The 22,772-nt window shown below is 44.9% G+C and overlaps 1 protein-coding gene across 1 annotated transcript; it reads right to left on the reverse strand.

Moving 5' to 3' along the window:
* Positions 1–1,020: 1,020 nt before the first annotated feature.
* Positions 1,021–22,303, reverse strand: SF3B3 (splicing factor 3b subunit 3). Its single transcript, XM_063438088.1, has 26 exons — positions 22,116–22,303; positions 14,683–14,817; positions 14,269–14,595; positions 13,713–13,885; positions 12,821–12,962; positions 12,479–12,591; positions 12,118–12,255; positions 11,918–12,021; positions 11,366–11,531; positions 11,089–11,184; positions 10,843–10,915; positions 8,581–8,732; positions 8,271–8,426; positions 7,785–7,940; positions 7,522–7,665; positions 7,195–7,317; positions 6,220–6,374; positions 5,742–5,916; positions 5,374–5,579; positions 5,033–5,189; positions 4,834–4,959; positions 4,148–4,360; positions 3,299–3,397; positions 3,070–3,213; positions 2,286–2,390; positions 1,021–1,543 (listed from the first exon to the last, which is right to left on the reverse strand). The coding sequence occupies exons 2-26, from the start codon at positions 14,750–14,752 to the stop codon at positions 1,403–1,405; spliced, it is 3,654 nt and encodes a 1,217-aa protein (XP_063294158.1). The 5' UTR covers positions 14,753–14,817; positions 22,116–22,303; the 3' UTR covers positions 1,021–1,402.
* Positions 22,304–22,772: the final 469 nt, after the last annotated feature.

Below are 22,772 nucleotides of genomic sequence, written 5' to 3' on the forward strand. Positions count from 1 at the left end.
TATAGTTCATCCAGATACTTATCTGGCATGATTTTATTATTTTTATGTTTGGAATTTTATTTGGATCAATAAAGCACCCTTTTCTCAAAAAGAAGTCACTCTCATCTGGCGTTTGTACATCTTGGAGCTAAGAGGGAAAAGGCAAGCATATATCACATTGGAAAAAGAAGAATGTGGACCTCCTATATCAGTCCAAAGGCGCATACAACTTGAGTCATATGAGGGTATGACTCTAGGCTTGTGCGTGATATTACTCTTTTCATTTCATCTTTTAAAGATTTTATACTGTATTGCACTATTGTTTGCACATTTTATTTTGCAGAATATCTGTTGGAAAATTGTCCGGAAACTCCACCTTTTATATGTATGTATGTATATGATTTGTTTCAAGTGGTGTAGGGGATACCACTTTTAGGTGTTAGAGTTTTCTATATATTCACCTCCACTGTTGTGCATATTTTTTGTGATACTATTTTTAGTTTAATAGTTTGCCTTTAGGGCAGAAACCCTTACTAGTTTTAGAACAGTCGCTTACTTACTGATTTCATGGAAACAGACTTTAGATGATGCACAGGCTGAGGATTTGTTGCAAATGCACAGAATTTAAGTTTAGCATTTTACTGCACGGTTTATAGAATGCGTACCCTCTCAGAATGATTTGACATCTTACCTGGGTTTGACTGTGCCCTCACAGCTGCACTGCCTGCAAGTAATCAGCTGACTATCAGCCAATGAGCTTTGTTCAGGAGAGTTCCTGCTTAGTATTGGCATTAGTAGTGGAGGCAGGGAGCTGCGGCCAGCAGAGCCCAGGTAAGAAGCCAAACATTACAACTTACAATGGGGTACAGTAGCAGCAGTGTAATGCCCCCACCATCTCATTTGATGAATGCAGGGCTGAATAGAGATTCAGGTTCCATGTTGGCATAAGGTCTTCAGTGTTCAGACTTATGAATGTTGCACTTCAGGGGTTAATAAATGGCTATATTAACAAGCAGGAACAATAAATAATGAATATATTATAAAAAAAAAAAAAAATATTTATTCTTACTCAGTCATCAGATTCAGACAATATTATCCAACTGCAAAGTCTATTCAGACAGGTTCAATGCTTAAAACAAAAAAACATTATTATACAAAACTATATTTACAGCCTGAAAGGGTGGGCGAATAAAAACGATCTGTTTAACCAAAAGCTGCTCACCAAGAGACAGAATGTGTCCGACGCCACAAGGAAACCAGTCTTCTCCAGGATGTGACCTCTGGCCTATTACCATCTGTACACCCACACAGGATTTATAAGTGCGCCCATTGTCCACAACATCAAACCAATGGCTCTACAACCATGGCTGGGCACCAGAGCGCAAACAGATCTTCAAAAAATATGTAGGGTCATTGACCCTGGTTAGAAGGCATAGCGTGTGCGAATGTCTTCCAGCTTCTTGGAGACCTCCGGGGGCGTCCTGTCCAGCTCCTCTGCAACACTTTTCTGCTTTATTGGCTCCATTGAATTGAACTGTTCACACAGATCTCCATCTATAACATTCTGTGAAATGAAAATAGGCAGTGATATCAGAGAACAAAAGGATACAATGGTTCTAATCTATTGGCCTTCATTGGGGGCATTATTGAAGAAGAAATCAGCAGGAACATTCCATTGGTTTCCATGGTGATTGTTACCAGCTGTAGAGCAATCAGCAGGAACATTCTATTGGTTTCCATGGTGATTGTTACAAGCTGTAGAGCAATCAGCAGGGACATTCCATTGGTTTCCATGGTGATTGTTAGCAGCTGTAGAGCAATCAGCAGGAACATTCCATTGGTTTCCATGGTGATTGTTACCAGCTGTAGAGCAATCAGCAGGAACATTCTATTGGTTTCCATGGTGATTGTTACCAGCTGTAGAGCAATCAGCAGGAACAATCCATTGGTTTCCATGGTGATTGTTACCAGCTGTAGAGCAATCAGCAGGAACATTCCATTGGTTTCCATGGTGATTGTTACCAGCTGTAGAGCAATCAGCAGGCCTCTCCTTCACCTCTAAATAGCCTTTGCAGAATTGTGAAGTTCTGCGGAATATGTTGGCGCTATAAAAGGCTAATAATAATGGATGGATAAAAGGGCATGGCTCCCAGGATGCCAATTAAATCCTACACAGAGCTTCCCATTGTGAAGCATAAAGTGTTCGTAGAGGCTTGTTTTAAGACAGCCTTGCTGTCCATTACTTTATCTTGATGAGTAACGGCACAGCCCTTACTGTAAATAGGACAAGTAAAAAAAATACTCACCTTGACTGGGAAGTAATAAGAGCGGAAACTAAGGTGGTCTCTACCACAGATCGGGGGGTGCTCAGAGCGCAGGTGCATCTCGACATGTTGAAAGAAGTCGTGATCCTGAAAAGTAAGGAGAAAATGCATGGATTAATATTCTACATGTGAAACAGGACACACGGTCAGGTGAAAGGACAAATGCGCACACGGTCAGGTGAAAGGACAAATGCGCACACGGTCAGGTGAAAGGACAAATGCGCACACGGTCAGGTGAAAGGACAAACGCGCACACGGAAGGGTGAAAGGAACGCTGTCCATCTATAGCAATGCTTCAAATCGATGTTCCTCTGCTCCATGCCTCACCCCCAGCCATGAAAGGGTTAAATAACAGTTTTCAGCTCAGAGTTCCCTCGGCACTGGGTCGAGCTCTTCCTCCGCCAGCCGATATGGAACCTAATGGCAGTGAGTGCCACTGTGCATTGGGCCTTCTGTATAGGAAAGCATTGAATCAATGCTTTCTATGGGGATTTAGAAGGAGCAGGTTCACGTTTTTGGCGCCTCTTGTGGCGGTCTTAATCCCACAATATAAACAGTACAGCATCTCATGTTTTACATCACAGGGCTAAGAGGAACAAGGACACTGCACCCAGATCGCTACAATGTCATGAAATGATCTGGGTGCCTATAGTGTCCCTTTAAGAGATTTAAAAGTCTCTCAATATACACATTGGTATAAAATGTCATAAATAACATGGCTACATGTCTCAAAGGGCCCTAGAGAATGCTGGGCTTGCCAAGTCACCTCATGTGATGTGAAGGGAACAAGGATTCCAATCCCTCCTGATAAAGTAGTGTAGACCAGCGATTCAGAGCCACCAGGAATAAGTGTAGTCTTCTGTAGTGACAGCACAGTCTCTCCCACATGGTAATTCATGATCACCTCCGCCTGAGGGGAAAACAGACAAATTCCGTTAGAGGGAGAAAGAAAACACAAACAGAAGCAAAAATTGGAGAGAAAGGCAGGCAGTTACCTTCTGGGAAGCACCATTGAGAAGACCTCTGTCCCACAAGGCTTTATTACCAGTGGGATCTTCATCAACATCATCATTTATATTCTGAGGTAATCGCACCTGAAGACAGAGGATAAAAAAAACCATCAGGAGAGGCCAGTCCGAACAGGCAGAATAAAGCACATCTACTGCAATCACCCTGATGCTACTTCTCCTATCCAGTTTTACACCACGGGTATTCGTAAAGCGGATAATTCAGGCAAAAAAAAATGGTATAAAATTGAGGGAAATATCAGATAAAATCTAATACATAGTCAGGAGTGGTATACCTTTAAATAGGAACAAGTGCTGAACAAGATAGAATAAACGATATATGGCTTTAAGATACTGAACTATTATATGGTGGTTTACCATGTGCTGGCCATCCAGCACATGGTTAACCCTTGAGCTGCTGACCATTTTCACACTGGCTCCTAAACACTGAATGTGCATCCTACTGGAATTGTTACCAAATTTCTGTACAAATTTTTATAGTAAATAAATCCAAAAAGCTTTATCCCACCAGAAGAGGTTTGTCATTAACAGAAAATTGGAGAAATCACTATGGAAACTGCAGTTAAATTCCTTCCTCTGGTTACAGTTCCTTTATTGGACACACCTATGGTAAAGCCTGGGCTCTGGCTTTTTGTGCATATATAGAGGATATTACAAATACACAATATCCCATTGAACAGCTTTACGGAATTTGCTGGCCTTATATAAATAAAATAATAAACAACTGGTAGTACACAAAACGTCTTGTGTCACGCTGTGGGTGCACTGGCACAACACCGCAGCATAAAACAGTATCCAGCTATGACATCCACTCACCACGCAGATATTTCCAAACTTGTCAGCCCCGGCTACCGTATCATAGTCCAAAAGGCAGGCAGTAGTGACCCAGCGAGGGTAGGTATCATCTGCAAAAATGATCAGCTGGTTTTCATTGCGTTTGTAACGCACCCATATAAAGCTCTCCTGTACGTCAGACACAATCACACGCTGCCCGATGGTCTGGATACCAACAATAAAGTTGGCAATGTGCTAAGTGACAAAGGGAAGAATAATTATATGACTGGCATCATATAGCAGCAGCCTCCCATACAGATATAAAACATTCCCATAATATACAATGAGGCACGGCTTCTGAAATAGGACTTCAATGGAGAGTCCAGGAGAAATGTTATGGGTCTAATCTAATTCCACCAAGCCTTTTCTGCTCCCCAACTTGTGTGCACTAGCTGTATAATGCATGGAACGTTGTGTTCAGTATGGCGATAACTGCACAGCTTTATACCCCTCGCTAGATCATTTCTACTAAAAGGGACTTCAGAATTTTTCTCCAATGCACAGAATCAATACACAAACTGACTGCTCTGGGATACATGAAGCTGTATGTATACAAATACAGACTTCCTGCCAAGGTTAGCACGTGAAACACACACATCATTAGTTATACCCAGTTAACCCATGACCCAGCCCCTTTTCCACAGCGGTTTCAGAATCAGTCGACATACCTTATTTTCACATTTTCTCAGCAGTTTCTTCTTCCCCAAGTCATAAATACGCAGTAACTTTCCTACCCCGATCAAGACTCGCCCTTGGAATGGAGCGATCGCAGCGGGAACCTCCTCAACTGATGTCTGCAGAGAAAGTTCAGTTACAATCCATCCACCCATCCAGGCTGTCAGAGCCCCCATCCCATGAAGCACATACCTTGTGCACAAACTCCAGCTTTTCTCCATTGTTTATTAGTTTATAGGTGTAAACCAACCCACCAGCGACAGAGCGTGGGTTCAGGATAAGGTCCTTGGCCACACCCACCAGAACATACCAGTCATCGCCGGTGTTACTGAAGCGACAGACGGCCACACTGCAAAGGAGGATGACACGAGTTAGTGAGATGGGTGGGTTCGTTTAATATGACAGACCGTACAGATGAGGTTGCTGGTCCTAACAGTGAAATCTGAAGCTTTCTACAGATCTATTCCCACATCAATAGGATTGCTTTAACTTCAGATATGAAGACAGATGAAACCTTAGAGCTCCAGCCTAACCTGAAGGCAGCTTCGTTCTGCTCCAGCTGCACCAGGTCCAAGGTGTTTCCTTGGATGGGGTTCATGACACGGATAATCGATGCCCACTGGCCATTTCCAGCCTTGGGGGCACCAAAGATGGACTCTGGCAGGTTCTCATTCAGGAATGCTGCAGCCATCTCTGCGGCAAGCTCTCTCTCATCTTCTCCTGCCGCTTCCACCATTTCCTAAACGGGAGAAGACATACAAGGTCTGAGAACCAGGAACCATGTGCCGTGTAATGCGGTATAGATCAGTTTCTAGGTTAAATGATTGAGACGAGGATACATTAAGGAGGAAAACGGATTTAACCCTACATATAAGCTAGTATTTTATGCATCAAGCCTCACCTCTGCCATCTGCTGCTTGCGTTGGGCCTTGGTGGCCTCTGTGTACGCATTATGATCGGTCTCTATAATGATCAGGTTGTTACTTTCAGGATGGATTACAAACTTGCGAGGAGTATATTGAAGAGGAAAAGCCACCTGGTTAAATACTGCTCCCAACTTTTCCAAAGCTAAAATTCTGAGAGGAAGAAAAAAACACTTTCATAAATTAAAATACAAAAAACAAAAGTAAAAACATGACACTTTCCCAAAATACATATTAACATTCCGCTAAGCAAAGAGCTAGACTGTAAGACAAAATAAAACCGGATGCAACCTAGACTGCATGAAGGTCTCTCAGGAGTGAGAAGACCGACACTGGAAGATCAGTCTACACCTTGTTTCTAAAAAAAAAAAAACCAAAAAAAAAAAACTGGACCACAACACGCCGTGCGGCTGCGGAGTGCAAAAATAGTGTTACTAATGGTATATCTGTACTTGCCTCAGCGTGTTGGTTGAAATGGCTACTATACCCTCTGGACACTGCTCAGAAGCAAAGCCAGATGCATACTCCAGAGTCTCATAGGAGAGAGGCGTAAGATGAAACCGGGACTGATAAGAGTAACTCAGCCATGAACGGCTAGACATAGCAAGGACCTAAAATAGAACAAAATGATGAAAAAAAAAAGGGAAAATAAAGCGTTAACCAACATGACAACTAGAACGCATTGCAGGCATCAAAAAAAGTCTCCATTTCTAAACCTACATATTCTGCTATAGGTGGAATTAAGGGTTTGGATTCCAGCTCCTCCTGAAATTAGTGATGGCCCACATTTCCAGGGACCTGACAGTGGCTGCCACAAACAGATTGGAGGAACCCTGAAAGCTCTATATACTGGTCATGAAATTCACACAGATTCCAGGATTTCCACCATAAATCTGCAGCTCAGTATTCGGACGGCCCAACCAGCAGTAGTAGCAATAGAAGGACACCCAACAACGGACAATACGGTCAGCAATAAAAACAGCTGGTTTGTAAACAGAAGAGCATCAGTGATGACCTTTGCGGACCTCAGAACTCTCAGCTACTGAGAACAGCAAAAATGAATTCTCTGTATGGAGCTGGTGTGTCTCCCAGAAGCTGCATTTACATGATAATGGCTGTAACTAACAGTACACACCATGTTGTTTTAATGTCTTCTCCATTATCCCAGTAACTACTAGTGATATGGATGTATTTGTGTTATAATACCATACACTTTTTACCACTGGTGATTTTATTTACACCGATTGTTCGTTTTATTCTGTATTTGTCCCTTTGTGTTTTTTTGGGGGGAGGAAACACTTCACATATCAGTGTTTGTGGATCTTACCCACTTTGTATAATTTGTAAGAAGCGTCTTAACACACTTTACTTGTATATTGTAATTTCTTACTGTCCCATTCCTCATAAATCGGAATAGTTCTATGCACTCACCGCCTCCTGTCCCTGCATTCTGACACGAAACAGCTTCACAGGACGTGATCCCAGATATCGGGTTCTCGTATCAGACAAGTCACCAGTGACTGGATCTAGCACAGTCCGAAGCAGTACTCCATTCTGCCGGAACAGGTAAACACGAAACATCAGCATTTGGGGAAACCTGGCCTTTTGCTCAATCCAGCAAAACACAATAAACCCAGTGAAAGTAATAGAATCAGATATTACATATGGATACATCTCCCTAGGTGTCGCATAACAGGTGATCTCACTGCAAATACAGTAACTAGACACCTTCACACAAAGAAAAATGTCTCTTCTCACCTGCAGTCCAATGTTGAGATACAGGAATCCAATGGAACCTCGCTCACCGAGCTCGTCCTGCCTTTCTGCTCCACCCATTTCCACAATACACAATGCCTCTGGCTGAGCAGGCAAAGCCTGCATACTGAGCGGCTGGAGACAATCCTGAGGGAGACAGATACCGAGGTCACATGTGTCAGGATCAGTCTTAATATCAAAATGCTGGGAGCACGCTAGCCAGATCAGGAATACCAAGTCACACATATAATAGAAAATAAACTTACCGAAGGGTCCAGGGAGATGATTCGTACAGTGTTATCTACAAGTCCAACAGCCAGAAAGCGTGATCGCTGCTCCCCAGGTGGAACATTAGCCAGACTCATGCACACCACGTCTGCGGACATTTCCTTACGCTCTGTGTACTCATTCAACTGCCCTGACTGACAATGGAGAGAACAAAAACCATGTGACAGCATCCATAGAAGCAGATTACTGGCCATCAAGCAAGTTCCATTCACTGCCCAAAAAGACATTCCGCTAATTAACCCCCCCCCAAACAGGTTATTGTAATAAAGGCAGAATATCAAATGCATGTTTAGCTAAACACCCCAAATAATCATTCCCATAGTGAAAAAACAAGCATCATACACTGTACATATCAAGAAAAGATGAACTATGACATGGTAAGAACATATCAATAAATCTGGCCAATAACGCTTGTTTAAACTGTAAATGGCAGCTACTCTCAGGAGGCAGTCACAGTGACTTACTGGGTCCATCTCGAAGTAGACAAGTTCGCCTCCCGTTAGTGCAATCACCACCTGCCTCTGGTTCACAGCACATTTCACAATGATCTTCTTCCCTGGCGTTTTCCATTCATTGACTCTCTTGTCTGCGCGGATGTGCCGGATTCCATCAGGATACACCTAAAACAAGAGGATAACCCTCAATGCAGTACTACAGTCCTCTATCAGTAACAAAGCACCAACATAGTGCCATTACAGGAAGGGCCACCACACTGTTATCACAGTGACATCATTGAAAGACAAAGAAGCCTGGAGTCAACATGACATTGCATACCTGCACTAAGGCATCCTCGCCCAATAAGGAGCAGGACAGAGTGGGCGTTGTTCCAAGGAAACCAGAGTCTGTAACTTCCTCTACAGTCTCTCCAATAGAAAGAACCAGGGTGGCATTCACGAAGGACACTATGATGTAGGCATCATACTCATCTGCATGAGGGGACAGCAAAGAACACAGTCAGAGACCGACATGACAGCCATGTTAAAGACAAGGTGAATCGAAATAAAACCAGACCGTTTCAACCTAATTTAGGCCTCAATTTTATAGTTTTGGATAATGGTTAATATATTTTAAATAAAAGTATCCCAAAGTATCATTTGAAAAGCTTATCCAACAATATTAAATCATAAGCCATGTCAGAAAAAGACTCTGCATGCAATGTACAAAGGCTGCATCAACGTCCGCAGAAAGACACTCCGTATTGAGATTAGACGCATATTGTTTAAATGTCCAACTTATCTGGAACATACCGGTATTTATCTCCTTAATAACGGATATAACGGTACCCTCATACAAAAACATACACTCACTATGTACACTCCAAGCAACCCCCTAAGGCAAGTTGGCAAACTCTTCTAGACAATTCCACTTCTTACCTAGAGCCACTAGACCCCTCTCCCGGCCCCTTCTGAGGTAAGCACTGCAAAGCAGGGCCAGCTCATTGGCTGAGCATGCCAGCTGATCATTCTCACCCAATGAGCTACACCCTACACTACCGCGCTTAACTCAGGCAGAGAGTTCCTGGCTCTGTAAGAGGCTCGGGACAGAAACTGTCAGTCACCAGTTAAAAATAAAACCATTGGCAAATTGTTTCACTTATTACATTGGAGCATTCTTTAGTGGTTATGGTGCCTGGAGTTTTTCCTAAATAAAAACACACACACTGCCCTCCTGGCGGTTCCACAATAGAATCTTTAAATAATAGATTTGGAAACATTTCTGATTTCTACAACTTCCCCCCCCCCATCTCAAATGTTTCAGGATAGATGGCTAACACTTACTAGAAAAACAGTTTTACACAGCATGCTGGACAGCCAAACTACAAGCCCACCATCACCACTTCCAACTATCCCCCCCAGGTCTTTTAAAGAGGTTGGGAAGGTGAGGGGAAGTACTAGATGTTCACACAGATAATACACACGGATTCCAGTCACACCCATGTTTACCATGTTACCCTGTGTCTATCAGTGGGGTACAGAGGGGCAGGAAGAAGAATGAATATTAAAGTCACTCAGATAAATGGTCCTAAAGGAGAGCTTGCAGTAGTTTTAACATCAGAGGTCAGGTAACCATGTGTGTTCATTGCCAACTGACTGACTTATTGTAACTGCAGTGAAGGGCCAGCTTCATAGAGCAGAAGGGACGGCAGCAGATACACACCTGTGTGTGTGGAGGGGGGTTAGCCAGCACCTCCTCCCCCACCAGATACCTGCGGAAGAAAAAGAAAGGCTTGGTATTGGGAGAGTGTATCACCAAGTACCAGCCAGAGTTAGTTCGATAGGAGATGGTGTGTGGGGAACCATGTACCATGTTCCTGATTAAAAATGCTGCATCGCCAGACATTAAGAAACAGGGTTATACACATTTTAATATTGAACAGCATAGTGCAGGAGAAGAGAGCCCAAGGAATTACTTAAAATGTAAGCCCATACAGGGAGCTGCCCATCTTTAATTTAGAATTCTGTATCAATTTAAACAGCTAAAACCCAGAAGCTTGTATAAAGGGGACTAATCAGATCTTTTACAGAAACCTTTGGACTATATGACAATACTAATCTCCCTCTCACAGTTAAAGGAGGGCGCAATCTCTGCTCAGTGTGAAGCAGCCGGCTAAGACATATAGTCTACTGCCAATCTTACACAGACTGGGAGAAGGCAGCCGGATACCAAAACACACGAGTTTTCTAGATGTCAGCATATACATAAAATAGAATTCCATTATTAAAAGATATTGGATCTTTAAACTGGGAGCAAACCAAATAGTTATTATCACTAATTATAGCTAGCCTGCTCCAGCGGCGTGACGAGTCTGGTTAGAGCCTCGAGAACCTACTATAGCTATTTAGGACGACAAATAAAGAGGACTCCCCTCATTTTAGAAATTCCATTCAGAGTACCGCTGCAAGGCCACTAATGTAGCCATAAGTAGGCATGTAAACCCACACACTCTGCTCTCCATTCACTGCAAACAGCTAGACAGTACTACAACCTTACAGCTATAAAGCCACTTGTTCAGCAGACAGAACGGTGTGTGCATACCTTCAATGTGCCTTCTAACTGTCCACACAGCATTTGGGTTACCGGGCAGCTCAGACACAGCCATTTCAGATACCTAGAATTAGACAGGCAGTTAGCTGGTGCAGTCACTGACAGAACACACACAATCTCTTAACATATAATGAAAGCTCAGCATTCTATAACCTTCCCCATGTGTTTGTCAGAGAAGAGACATGAATACTCATCATAGCAAGCCTGGAACTCTATACAAATGGACAGATTTCTCACCTCGAGTCCATGTCTCAAAACCCTAAGTGAGGAACGTGGTCCCCGACCGCAGGCAACATAGAGCTGTGGTGTATCTTCATTGGCCAAATCCGCTATCTGAACAAGGAAAGGACAAAGTTACCAAAAGCATAAGGTAGCTAAGGAGCAGCATACAGTCTACGGGGCACAGTATGGCTACCTCCAGAGTAAAAAAACAAAGACAGAAAACAGTTTTATGTATCTTCAGGAAACCTTGAAATACTAAGCATTGAGGAGAGTGAGAATGTAAGCACAGTACCTGGCAGCACATGATGGGAGAGAGGCTGTCCTGTTCATCCACAAGCACCAGGTTCTTCAGTGGACGAGGCTGGAAGAAGAAGGTGTCCCCCTCCTCCAGGGGCATTGCGGAGGAGAACTCTGGCTCCTCGTCGTCATCACCCAGATGAGCAATCTGGTAGAGATAACTGGGTGGGGGTAATGGGATACGAGCATCCTATTAGCATTATGATGGTTTAGAGTCACATGATGCCCATTTGCCCCAGAGTATGGATCGTGGCGTAAGGTCAAGTACCAATATGTAAACAAGCACCCATGCACACCCCCCCATTCTGACCAAAAGTGGAGGAGTTACAGGGTGACTTCAGGTCTGCTGTAGTGGTTATGATGCTAAGAGTACCATTGCCCCGTTCCCCGGCAATGGGGAAAACCATTTTGCAGCAGTGCCTTGCAGGTCTGGTGACCATTTCGATTCATTGACTAAAGATTCTGAACTTAGACACGTATACAAAACTCGACCACGATAATGGGTTAAACATGGGCGAATAGATGAAAATGGAGACATGCAACTTACTGGTTCCCAAATTCTGACGCCACAAAAAGAAATCCCGTTTTCAAAACACACATCGCGGCTGCCACTGGAACCGTATCAAAATACTTCAATCTGATTTCTGTTACCTGAAAAGCAAGAGCCAATTAAAGAGGTAGCCCCATCACATCCCCAGTCCATGAGAATTCCAGCTCTAAACACATCTGATCTACAGAATTATTTACCATATCCTCATCGGTTTCCAGGGTTATCTTAAAGATGTCCCCCTGCTCAGTCTGAGCCAGGAAAAAAAACATCGATTTGGTCTTGTGTGTAGCTGAACAGACAAAAATCATTCCTCGTTCAGGATCGTCCAAATCATTCTACGTATAGAAAGGGGAAAGAGAGAAAAAGGATCACATGGACTATTAGGCCCGTATATTCTCTGCTGCACAACCACAGTGTTTCCACTTTACTAAACTAACGCAAGACATCAGAGATTTGGTTTCCTCTCCAGGGACTTAGTCAGAGAAGAGACATGAAAACTCATCACAAATCTTTCACATCAACAAAAACACAGTATTTTATGGAGAGCAGTAGACCCACCCGTCTCCTTGGGATGGGACATCGAATATCTGGCTGGTCTCCAAAATTCTTGTACGTGATGTAATTCTCTGAACAGATGAGCACGCCGCTGGGACCATCAGAACCGCCAGGAACTAAATGGTGGGAAAGTATTCACTGGGTTAGACCTACAGATAGCAGTGAGCTTCCAGTGGGACCAATTATACAGAGAATATGTGCAGCTGATCAGAATCAGAATCTCTTCATGATTTATCAGAGAAGAGACATAAAAACTCATCATATTATGCACAGGAAGGGTTCAGGACACTTTGCACACAGCAGAAGAGATTGGCCCGTGACTCCGGTTGTGGAAGAAGGCTATACCTGTGATCAGGAAATTCCCATGCTCCTCCAACGGCTCGCTGTATTTGCGCACCACGTGATTCAGCCCAAGATCCAGCTCATAAAAAGTTAGTGTTTGCTGCGTGTTGGCAGCTGCTTCCCCTGTGGGGTCATTGTCAGCCTCCTAAAAAAAAAAAAAAATGTATAAAGGAAAAGTACATTTTAAGCATAAATCAGAATGTAGAGTCTCTGCTTATGTAAGAAACCGCTACCAGTACCACATGTACCAAGAAAGGAGTGTACAGACGGAAACACTGTCACTGTCAGATTCGATCACTTATTGCAAAACATCTATTCACCATCTCATATCAAAACATTGAGCATCATAGAACACTTTGTACCAGAACAGGGAGTGAAATCAAAACACACAGATATTACAAGGGTTACTCCAAACAGTCCAGCCAGTGGCCATTCATTGGCCAATAAATAATATTTGGTAGTAATATGCCAAGAACTAATGATACTAAACAGGCAACCCTTCAGGTGAAGTTACAACTCCAGCAGCAAAGGGGTTAAACTCTTATGCTATTCACTAAAAGGGAGAACTGAGTGAATTGTAAAAACAAAGTCAGCTATGCTTTTCAATTGGGCCCCTCGGCCCCTAAATTTGAAATTCACTTTGAAGTCTCACTTTAGTTAATATATTGAAAACGCTCCACATTCAAACTGCAGAGACTATGAATTAACCCTTTCATTTCAGACAGCACCAATATTTCTAAACCGACGCTGCTCTAAACGGACAGCTACAGGAAATAAGACCAGAACTCTCAAATTAAATAAAATGATGTGACCCATTGAACTGTATACAGCCAGACACAAAACCTCATCCTTCTCGTCTGAACAGGCTGGCCATAAGCAATACAAAATTCTTCACCTCATAATCCATCTCCAGACAGGCGAACATCGGATTTTCAAAGCCCACGTCCACACCCACCACGTGATACACCAAGGTATTGGCCTTGTGGGCTTCCAGTGGAGAGGAGATGGTCAGCCGGGCCGCAGCATCTCGATTCAGAATGTAGACCAACTTCTGCTTCTCAATAGCACCTGGTGAAAAACATATGACGTAAATACATGCGCAGCAGCCAGAGGGAGGGGCTTACAAAGGCCGGGACACAGAGCAGGAGCAGCAATATTAGCGTCTGGTCACAGCATGAGAAACCCAGGCAGCTCAGATAAAAGCAGACACTACAGACTGCATCCGAAGCACTAGGAGGGGCTCTTATCCCAAGTTCTATATGCACAAACTGGGGACTGGCTTGGTGGGAGCATATACCAGCACGGAGGGCCTGTCACACAATACTGGTACAGACACAGAGCTCCTGTGCCCTGACAATCAGGATGCAGACACCATGCTTTGATGACAATACAGGAAGTATACTTTTCATGCACAGTAAGAAGCAATCTCCCCAGGAGAGCACTGTACTTACTGATCATCACAGCTCTGCCTTTAGGGTCTACAGCCAGGAATTGACCTGGTACAATCCTACGGCATCCACTTTTTCCAAAGGTCTCTTGATGGATCTTTTCAAACATATTCTTAGAGGGGTGATATTCCAAAATAATGATACGCCCGGAGTCGCTGCCCACCACGATATAATCCTTGGTTCCTCCGGTCAGACGAAACGCCATGAGTGAGCGAATAATCCCGAAAACCTCCACCGTCAGAAGAGTGTGCACCTTGCCAGTATTGGCATCTGGACGGAGTAACTCCACAATCTTACCCCGGGAAACCACAATCTCCTGCAACTTGGTTCCTGAATACAGAAAGAACCGTCAATTAACAAACAGAGCAGTGTACTTGGATAATTCAGACATGTTTAATCTCCCCTGGTCCCCCGTACCTGAGAAGTTTCCATGGATGGCAAAGCTGATGCCAGTAGCTCTCTGCAGGGTGATGTTGTAAAGGAACATTTTGAGACAGGCAGGCGACGTACAAAGAAGGTGTTCAGAAAGGATGGGATCCTTCAAGGCGACAACTGTAAAGAATGAAAATACTATTAGTAATGCACAGACCTCAATGAACCCAAATCCCAGCCCTCAGCTATCTATTAACACATCACAGGATTCAATGAGCCCACAGCTGCACCCAGCATTAACATGTACATAAATACAAACAAATTGAATGACCACAGAGTTGGGGTTTTGTCAACAGACCTGGGAACTCCCAATATGTAAACAAGCCCCCAAAACATCTATACACCCAAGCTGGGGACCCATCAGGATCCACACAATGTGCATTAATGTGCTTAACCCCACGTATCCCGGGTTACTATCTATCACACAGTACTAACCCCGCGTATCCCGGTTTACTCTCTCTCACACTATTAACTGCGTTTATCCCGGGTTACTTACTCTCTCCCTCTCACCGTATTAACCCCGCGTATCCCGGGTTACGCTCTCTCAGGCCGTATTAACCCCGCGTATCCCGGGTTACTCTCTCTCTCAGGCCGTATTAACCCCCATATCCTGGGTTACTCTCTCAGTCTGCATTAACCCCCTATATCCCGGGTTACTCTCTCTCAGTCTGCATTAACCCCCTATATCCCGGGTTACTCTCTCTCAGTCTGCATTAACCCCCTATATCCCGGGTTACTCTCTCTCAGTCTGCATTAACCCCCTATATCCCGGGTTACTCTCTCTCAGTCTGCATTAACCCCCTATATCCCGGGTTACTCTCTCTCAGTCTGCATTAATCCCCTATATCCCGGGTTACTCTCTCTCAGTCTGCATTAACCCCCTATATCCCGGTTTACTCTCTCTCAGGCCGTATTAACCCCCTATATCCCAGGTTACTCTGTCTCAGACTGCATTAACCCCTGTATCCCGGGTTACTCTCTCCCCCAGGCCGTATTAACCCCCTGTATCCCGGGTTACTCTCTCCTCCAGGCTGTATTAAACCCCTGTGAACTTGGGTGAATTAGGCGCTCACTATATACTTAATGATGATATGGCAGCAGTAACCAATACAAGGAACCCCAACCTTGTCGTAAATAAGTGTGAAAAAAGAGAAGGGAGGAAACCGCGCCCTAAATATATACAGATGTCGATAGAGATGGAGATATAGATATAGATATATATATTAGACCTACAGATAGCAGTGAGCTTCCAGTGGGACCAATTATACAGAGAATATGTGCAGCTGATCAGAATCAGAATCTCTTCATGATTTATCAGAGAAGAGACATAAAAACTCATCATATTATGCACAGGAAGGGTTCAGGACACTTTGCACACAGCAGAAGAGATTGGCCCGTGACTCCAGTATAATATATATATACACACACACACACACACACACACAGAAGTAGTAGTTATGGTCTCATACAGTTGACCTAAAAAAAAAAAAAAAAAAAACATAAAATGATAATAGTGCAGTATGTCAAGTATAGTGGGTGCGTGGATAGATATCAGGAATAATCCACACTCACATTGCCCAGAGCTAACTTAGAGCTCAGCTGTTTACACGCCTGGTCGGAACAATCCCCGTCTAAGGATATGTAGATATCTTGACAATCTCAGGTAGGCGATATGTAGAAAGATAAGAAAATCCAGATGGTGCAGTATGTACTGATAAAATATATAAATAGATAATAAAATATCGTACTCACATTTGCTAGAGCAGAACTTGCTCTAGTCTCAATGGCATAGGTGGTATAGTCCCCACCAAGGAACAAGATGGTAACCAGGAGAAAAAAAAATAATAAAATCCAAGTATAGTACAATGGATAAGGATAATTTATTTAACACAAATATATAAAAAAAATTAAAAGTATATGTATAAAGTCTATAAAAGTCCACTTGACGCGTTTCATCTGTAAAAAGGCTTCATCAGAAGTGTGGAAAATGTCCTGGTCCCATTCGTTTATATAAGAGTCCTAATAATGATGATCTCTTCCTGGTGTGTATAATTGGAACTTCCTGTAACCAACGGTGAACCGCACGCGTCATACCGGAAGTGACGCGGCGTGATGGATCCGTGGTTAAATCTGCGTTCCATATATATGGAACGCATACAGAACTACTGAAGTAATGTTGCGTTCCATTGGAGTAATAAGAGAAAAATACATTATAACAAGTATATACTTATTGGGGTGAGCCGATTACAAGTTCATTCGGACTCGTCCTAGACGTTCACTTGTGTCACCCCGGAAGTGACGCGGCATCAGGGGCCGTGGGTATCAATGCGTTTCACGTGTGGAACGCAAATGCTGCCGAAAATGATTCCGGTATGCATTCTTGTTAAGGGAAACAGTCTTCAATGAAATAATCTCGGTGAAAGAGATATATGATTGTTGGTCACATAAAACTTGGTATCTGACAAATAATACATATTGAAAATAAAAGGAGAAATATTTTAAATAAAAAATATAAGAGGTATAAATATTGTAAATATGGAAATAAAGATAAATAAAGAATCTGATGTCAAATCAGATTTGAAAGAAGCAAAAATACATTGGAAATGCATCAAATATACATGTACACTAGCTTATAGATAAATAAATAAAAATCTGAACTTGTATAAGACATATAAACAAGGTACAAAGCAATGAATAAAACATGCAGCACCCAATAATATGAATGATGGGGTGGAGGATCTGATATATTATTTTATCATATTATTGGGTGCTGCATGTTTTATTCATTGCTTTGTACCTTGTTTATATGTCTTATACAAGTTCAGATTTTTATTTATTTATCTATAAGCTAGTGTACATGTATATTTGATGCATTTCCAATGTATTTTTGCTTCTTTCAAATCTGATTTGACATCAGATTCTTTATTTATTTATCTTTATTTCCATATTTACAATATTTATACCTCTTATATTTTTTATTTAAAATATTTCTCCTTTTATTTTCAATATGTATTATTTGTCAGATACCAAGTTTTATGTGACCAACAATCATATATCTCTTTCACCGAGATTATTTCATTGAAGACTGTTTCCCTTAACAAGAATGCATACCGGAATCATTTTTGGCAGCATTTGCGTTCCACACGTGAAACGCATTGATACCCACGGCCCCTGATGCCGCGTCACTTCCGGGGCGACACAAGTGAAGGTCTAGGACGAGTCCGAATGAACTTGTAATCGGCTCACCCCAATAAGTATATACTTATGTTATAATGTATTTTTCTCTTATTACTCCAATGGAACGCAACATTACTTCAGTAGTTCTGTATGCGTTCCATATATATGGAACGCAGATTTAACCACGGATCCATCACGCCGCGTCACTTCCGGTATGACGCGTGCGGTTCACCGTTGGTTACAGGAAGTTCCAATTATACACACCAGGAAGAAATCATCATTATTAGGACTCTTATAAAAACGAATGGGACCAGGACATTTTCCACACTTCTGATGAAGCCTTTTTACAGGTGAAACGCGTCAAGTGGACTTTTATAGACTTTATACATATACTTTTAATTTTTTTATATATTTGTGTTAAATAAATTATCCTTATCCATTGTACTATACTTGGATTTTTTTTTTTTCTTCTCCTGGTTACCATCTTGTTCCTTGGTGGGGACTATACCACCTATGCCATTGAGACTAGAGCAAGTTCTGCTCTAGCAAATGTGAGTATGATATTTTATTATCTATTTATATATTTTATCAGTACATACTGCACCATCTGGATTTTCTTATCTTTCTACATATCGCCTACCTGAGATTGTCAAGATATCTACATATCCTTAGACGGGGATTGTTCCGACCAGGCGTGTAAACAGCTGAGCTCTAAGTAAGCTCTGGGCAATGTGAGTGTGGATTATTCCTGATATCTATCCACGCACCCACTATACTTGACATACTGCACTATTATCATTTTATGGGGTTTTTTTTTAGGTAAACTGTATGAGACCATAACTACTACTTCTGTGTACGTATATATACATATATATCGACATCTGTATATATTTAGGGCGCGGTTTCCTCCCTTCTCTTTTTTCACACTGTATTAAACCCCTGTATCAACCCCCTATATCCCGGGTTAATCTCTCTCTCAGGCTGTATTAACCCCCTATATTCCGGGTTACTCTCTCTCTCAGGCTGTATTAACCCCCTATATCCCGGGTTACTCTCTCTCAGGCTGTATTAACCCCCTATATCCCGGGTTACCCTTTCTCTCCCCCAGGCTGTATTAACCCCCTATATCCCAGGTTACTCTCTCCCCCCAGGCTGTATTAACCCCCTATATCCCGGGTTACTCTCCCCCAGGCTGTATTAACCCCCTATATCCCAGGTTACTGTCCCCAGGCTATATTAACCCCCTATATCCCGGGTTACTCTCCCCCAGCCTTTTTTAACCCCCTATATCCCGGGTTACTCCCCCCGCACCCCCCAGGCTGTATTAACCCCCTATATCCCGGGTTACTCTCCCCCAGCCTTTTTTAACCCCCTATATCCCGGGTTACCCCCCCCCAGGCTGTATTAACCCCCTATATCCCAGGTTACTCTCTCCCCCCAGGCTGTATTAACCCCCTATATCCCAGGTTACTCTCTCCCCCCAGGCTGTATTAACCCCCTATATCCCAGGTTACTCTCTCCCCCCCAGGCTGTATTATCCCCCTATATCCCAGGTTACTCTCTCCCCCCCAGGCTGTATTAACCCCCTGTATCCCGGGTTACTCTCCCCCCAGGCTGTATTAACCCTCTATATCCCGGGTTACTCTCCACCAGGCTGTATTAACCCCCTATATCCCGGGTTACTCCCACCCCCAGGCTGTATTAACCCTCTATATCCCGGGTTACTCTCCCCCAGGCTGTATTAACCCCCTATATCCCGGGTTATTCTCTCTCAGGCTGTATTAACCCTCTATATCCCGGGTTACTCTCCCCCAGGCTGTATTAACCCCCTATATCCCGGGTTACTCTCCCCAGGCTGTATTAACCCTCTATATCCCGGGTTACTCTCCCCCAGGCTTTATTAACCCTCTATATCCGGGTTACTCTCCCCCCAGGCTTTATTAACCCCCTATATCCCGGGTTACTCTCCCCCCAGGCTTATTAACCCCCTATATCCCGGGTTACTCTCCCCCCAGGCTGTATTAACCCCCTATATCCCGGGTTACTTTCCCCCAGGCTGTATTAACCCCCTATATCCCGGGTTACTTTCCCCCAGGCTGTATTAACCCCCTATATCCCGGGTTACTCTCCCCCCAGGCTGCATTAACCCCCTATATCCCGGGTTACTTTCCCCCAGGCTGTATTAACCCTCTATATCCCGGGTTACTCTCCCCCCCAGGCTGTATTAAACCCCTATATCCCAGGTTACTCTCTCCCCCCAGGCTGTATTAACCCCCTATATCCCAGGTTACTCTCTCCCCCCCAGGCTGTATTATCCCCCTATATCCCAGGTTACTCTCTCCCCCCCAGGCTGTATTAACCCCCTGTATCCCGGGTTACTCTCCCCCCAGGCTGTATTAACCCTCTATATCCCGGGTTACTCTCCACCAGGCTGTATTAACCCCCTATATCCCGGGTTACTCCCACCCCCAGGCTGTATTAACCCTCTATATCCCGGGTTACTCTCCCCCAGGCTGTATTAACCCCCTATATCCCGGGTTATTCTCTCTCAGGCTGTATTAACCCTCTATATCCCGGGTTACTCTCCCCCAGGCTGTATTAACCCCCTATATCCCGGGTTACTCTCCCCCAGGCTGTATTAACCCTCTATATCCCGGGTTACTCTCCCCCAGGCTTTATTAACCCTCTATATCCCGGGTTACTCTCCCCCAGGCTTTATTAACCCCCGATATCCCGGGTTACTCTCCCTCCAGGCTGTATTAACCCTCTATATCCCGGGTTACTCTCCCCCAGGCTGTATTAACCCTCTATATCCCGGGTTACTCTCCCCCAGGCTGTATTAACCCTCTATATCCCGGGTTACTCTCCCCCAGGCTTTATTAACCCTCTATATCCCGGGTTACTCTCCCCCAGGCTTTATTAACCCCCGATATCCCGGGTTACTCTCCCCCCAGGCTGTATTAACCCCCTATATCCCGGGTTACTCTCCCCCAGGCTGTATTAACCCTCTATATCCCGGGTTACTCTCCCCCAGGCTGTATTAACCCTCTATATCCCGGGTTACTCTCCCCCAGGCTGTATTAACCCTCTATATCCCGGGTTACTTTCCCCCAGGCTGTATTAACCCCTTATATCCCGGGTTACTCTCCCCCAGGCTGTATTAACCCCCTATATCCCGGGTTACTCTCCCCCAGGCTGTATTAACCCCCTATATCCCGGGTTACTCTCCCCCCAGGCTGTATTAACCCCCTATATCCCGGGTTACTCTCCCCCAGGCTGTATTAACCCTCTATATCCCGGGTTACTCTCCCCCAGGCTGTATTAACCCTCTATATCCTGGGTTACTTTCCCCCAGGCTGTATTAACCCCTTATATCCCGGGTTACTCTCCCCCAGGCTGTATTAACCCCCTATATCCCGGGTTACTCTCCCCCAGGCTGTATTAACCCCCTATATCCCGGGTTACTCCCCCCCCAGGCTGTATTAACCCCCTATATCCCAGGTTACTCTCTCCCCCCCGGCTGTATTAACCCCCTATATCCCGGGTTACTCTCCCCCAGGCTGTATTAACCCCCTATATCCCGGGTTACTCTCCCCCCAGGCTGTATTAACCCCCTATATCCCGGGTTACTCTCCCCCCAGGCTGTATTAACCCCCTATATCCCGGGTTACTCTCCCCCAGGCTGTATTAACCCTCTATATCCCGGGTTACTCCCCCCCAGGCTGTATTAACCCTCTATATCCCGGGTTACTTTCCCCCAGGCTGTATTAACCCCTTATATCCCGGGTTACTCTCCCCCAGGCTGTATTAACCCTCTATATCCCGGGTTACTTTCCCCCAGGCTGTATTAACCCCCTATATCCCGGGTTACTCTCCCCCAGGCTGTATTAACCCCTTATATCCCGGGTTACTCTCCCCCAGGCTGTATTAACCCTCTATATCCCGGGTTACTTTCCCCCAGGCTGTATTAACCCCCTATATCCCGGGTTACTCTCCCCCAGGCTGTATTAACCCCCTATATCCCGGGTTACTGCCCCCAGGCTGTATTAACCCCCTATATCCCGGGTTACTCTCCCCCAGGCTGTATTAACCCCCTATATCCCGGGTTACTGCCCCCAGGCTGTATTAACCCCCTATATCCCGGGTTACTCTCCCCCCAGGCTGTATTAACCCTTTGCGGCCCGGCCTCTCGCTCCCCCCGCAGTGTGGGGTTGGCCGGGGCGGGCGCTGTGATCTCCTACCTGGGGGCGATGCTGTTCCTGTCCGGGTGGCCGGGCTCCGTGTTCCCGGTGTGTGGGAGCTGCAGGGCGGGAGGATGGAGGCGGATTGTCTGCAGCTAGTTACCAACCCGCCATATCGCGCCAAACCAGGCTCTGAGAGCGGGGTCCTCGCCGGGCGATAGGTGTCCGCGGCGCTGCCTGCTGGGTATAGGGGTCCTCGCCGGGCGATAGGTGTCCGCGGCACTGCCTGCTGTGTATAGGGGTCCTCGCTGGGCGATAGGTGTCCGCGGCGCTGCCTGCTGGGTATAGGGGTCCTCGCCGGGCGATAGGTGTCCGCGGCGCTGCCTGCTGGGTATAGGGGTCCTCGCCGGGCGATAGGTGACCGCGGCGCTGCCTGCTGTGTATAGGGGTCCTCGCCGGGCGATAGGTGTCCGCGGCGCTGCCTGCTGTGTATAGGGGTCCTCGCTGGGCGATAGGTGTCCGCGGCGCTGCCTGCTGGGTATAGGGGTCCTCGCCGGGCGATAGGTGTCCGCGGCGCTGCCTGCTGGGTATAGGGGTCCTCGCCGGGCGATAGGTGACCGCGGCGCTGCCTGCTGTGTATAGGGGTCCTCGCCGGGCGATAGGTGTCCGCGGCGCTGCCTGCTGTGTATAGGGGTCCTCGCCGGGCGATAGGTGTCC

This window comes from Pelobates fuscus, chromosome 12, assembly GCF_036172605.1.
Source record: "Pelobates fuscus isolate aPelFus1 chromosome 12, aPelFus1.pri, whole genome shotgun sequence".
Taxonomy (NCBI): Eukaryota; Metazoa; Chordata; class Amphibia; order Anura; family Pelobatidae; genus Pelobates; species Pelobates fuscus.

Excerpts from the sequence above, each read along its gene's own strand:
- SF3B3 (XM_063438088.1), bottom strand. The coding sequence starts at position 14,752 with ATGTTCCTTTACAACATCACCCTGCAGAGAGCTACTGGCATCAGCTTT. Across the intron at positions 6,375-7,194 it reads GAATGCAGGGACAGGAGGCG|GTCCTTGCTATGTCTAGCCG; the intron begins GTGAGTGCATAG and ends GTTCTATTTTAG. Across the intron at positions 2,391-3,069 it reads TTCCCTTCACATCACATGAG|GATCACGACTTCTTTCAACA; the intron begins GTGACTTGGCAA and ends CTTACTTTTCAG.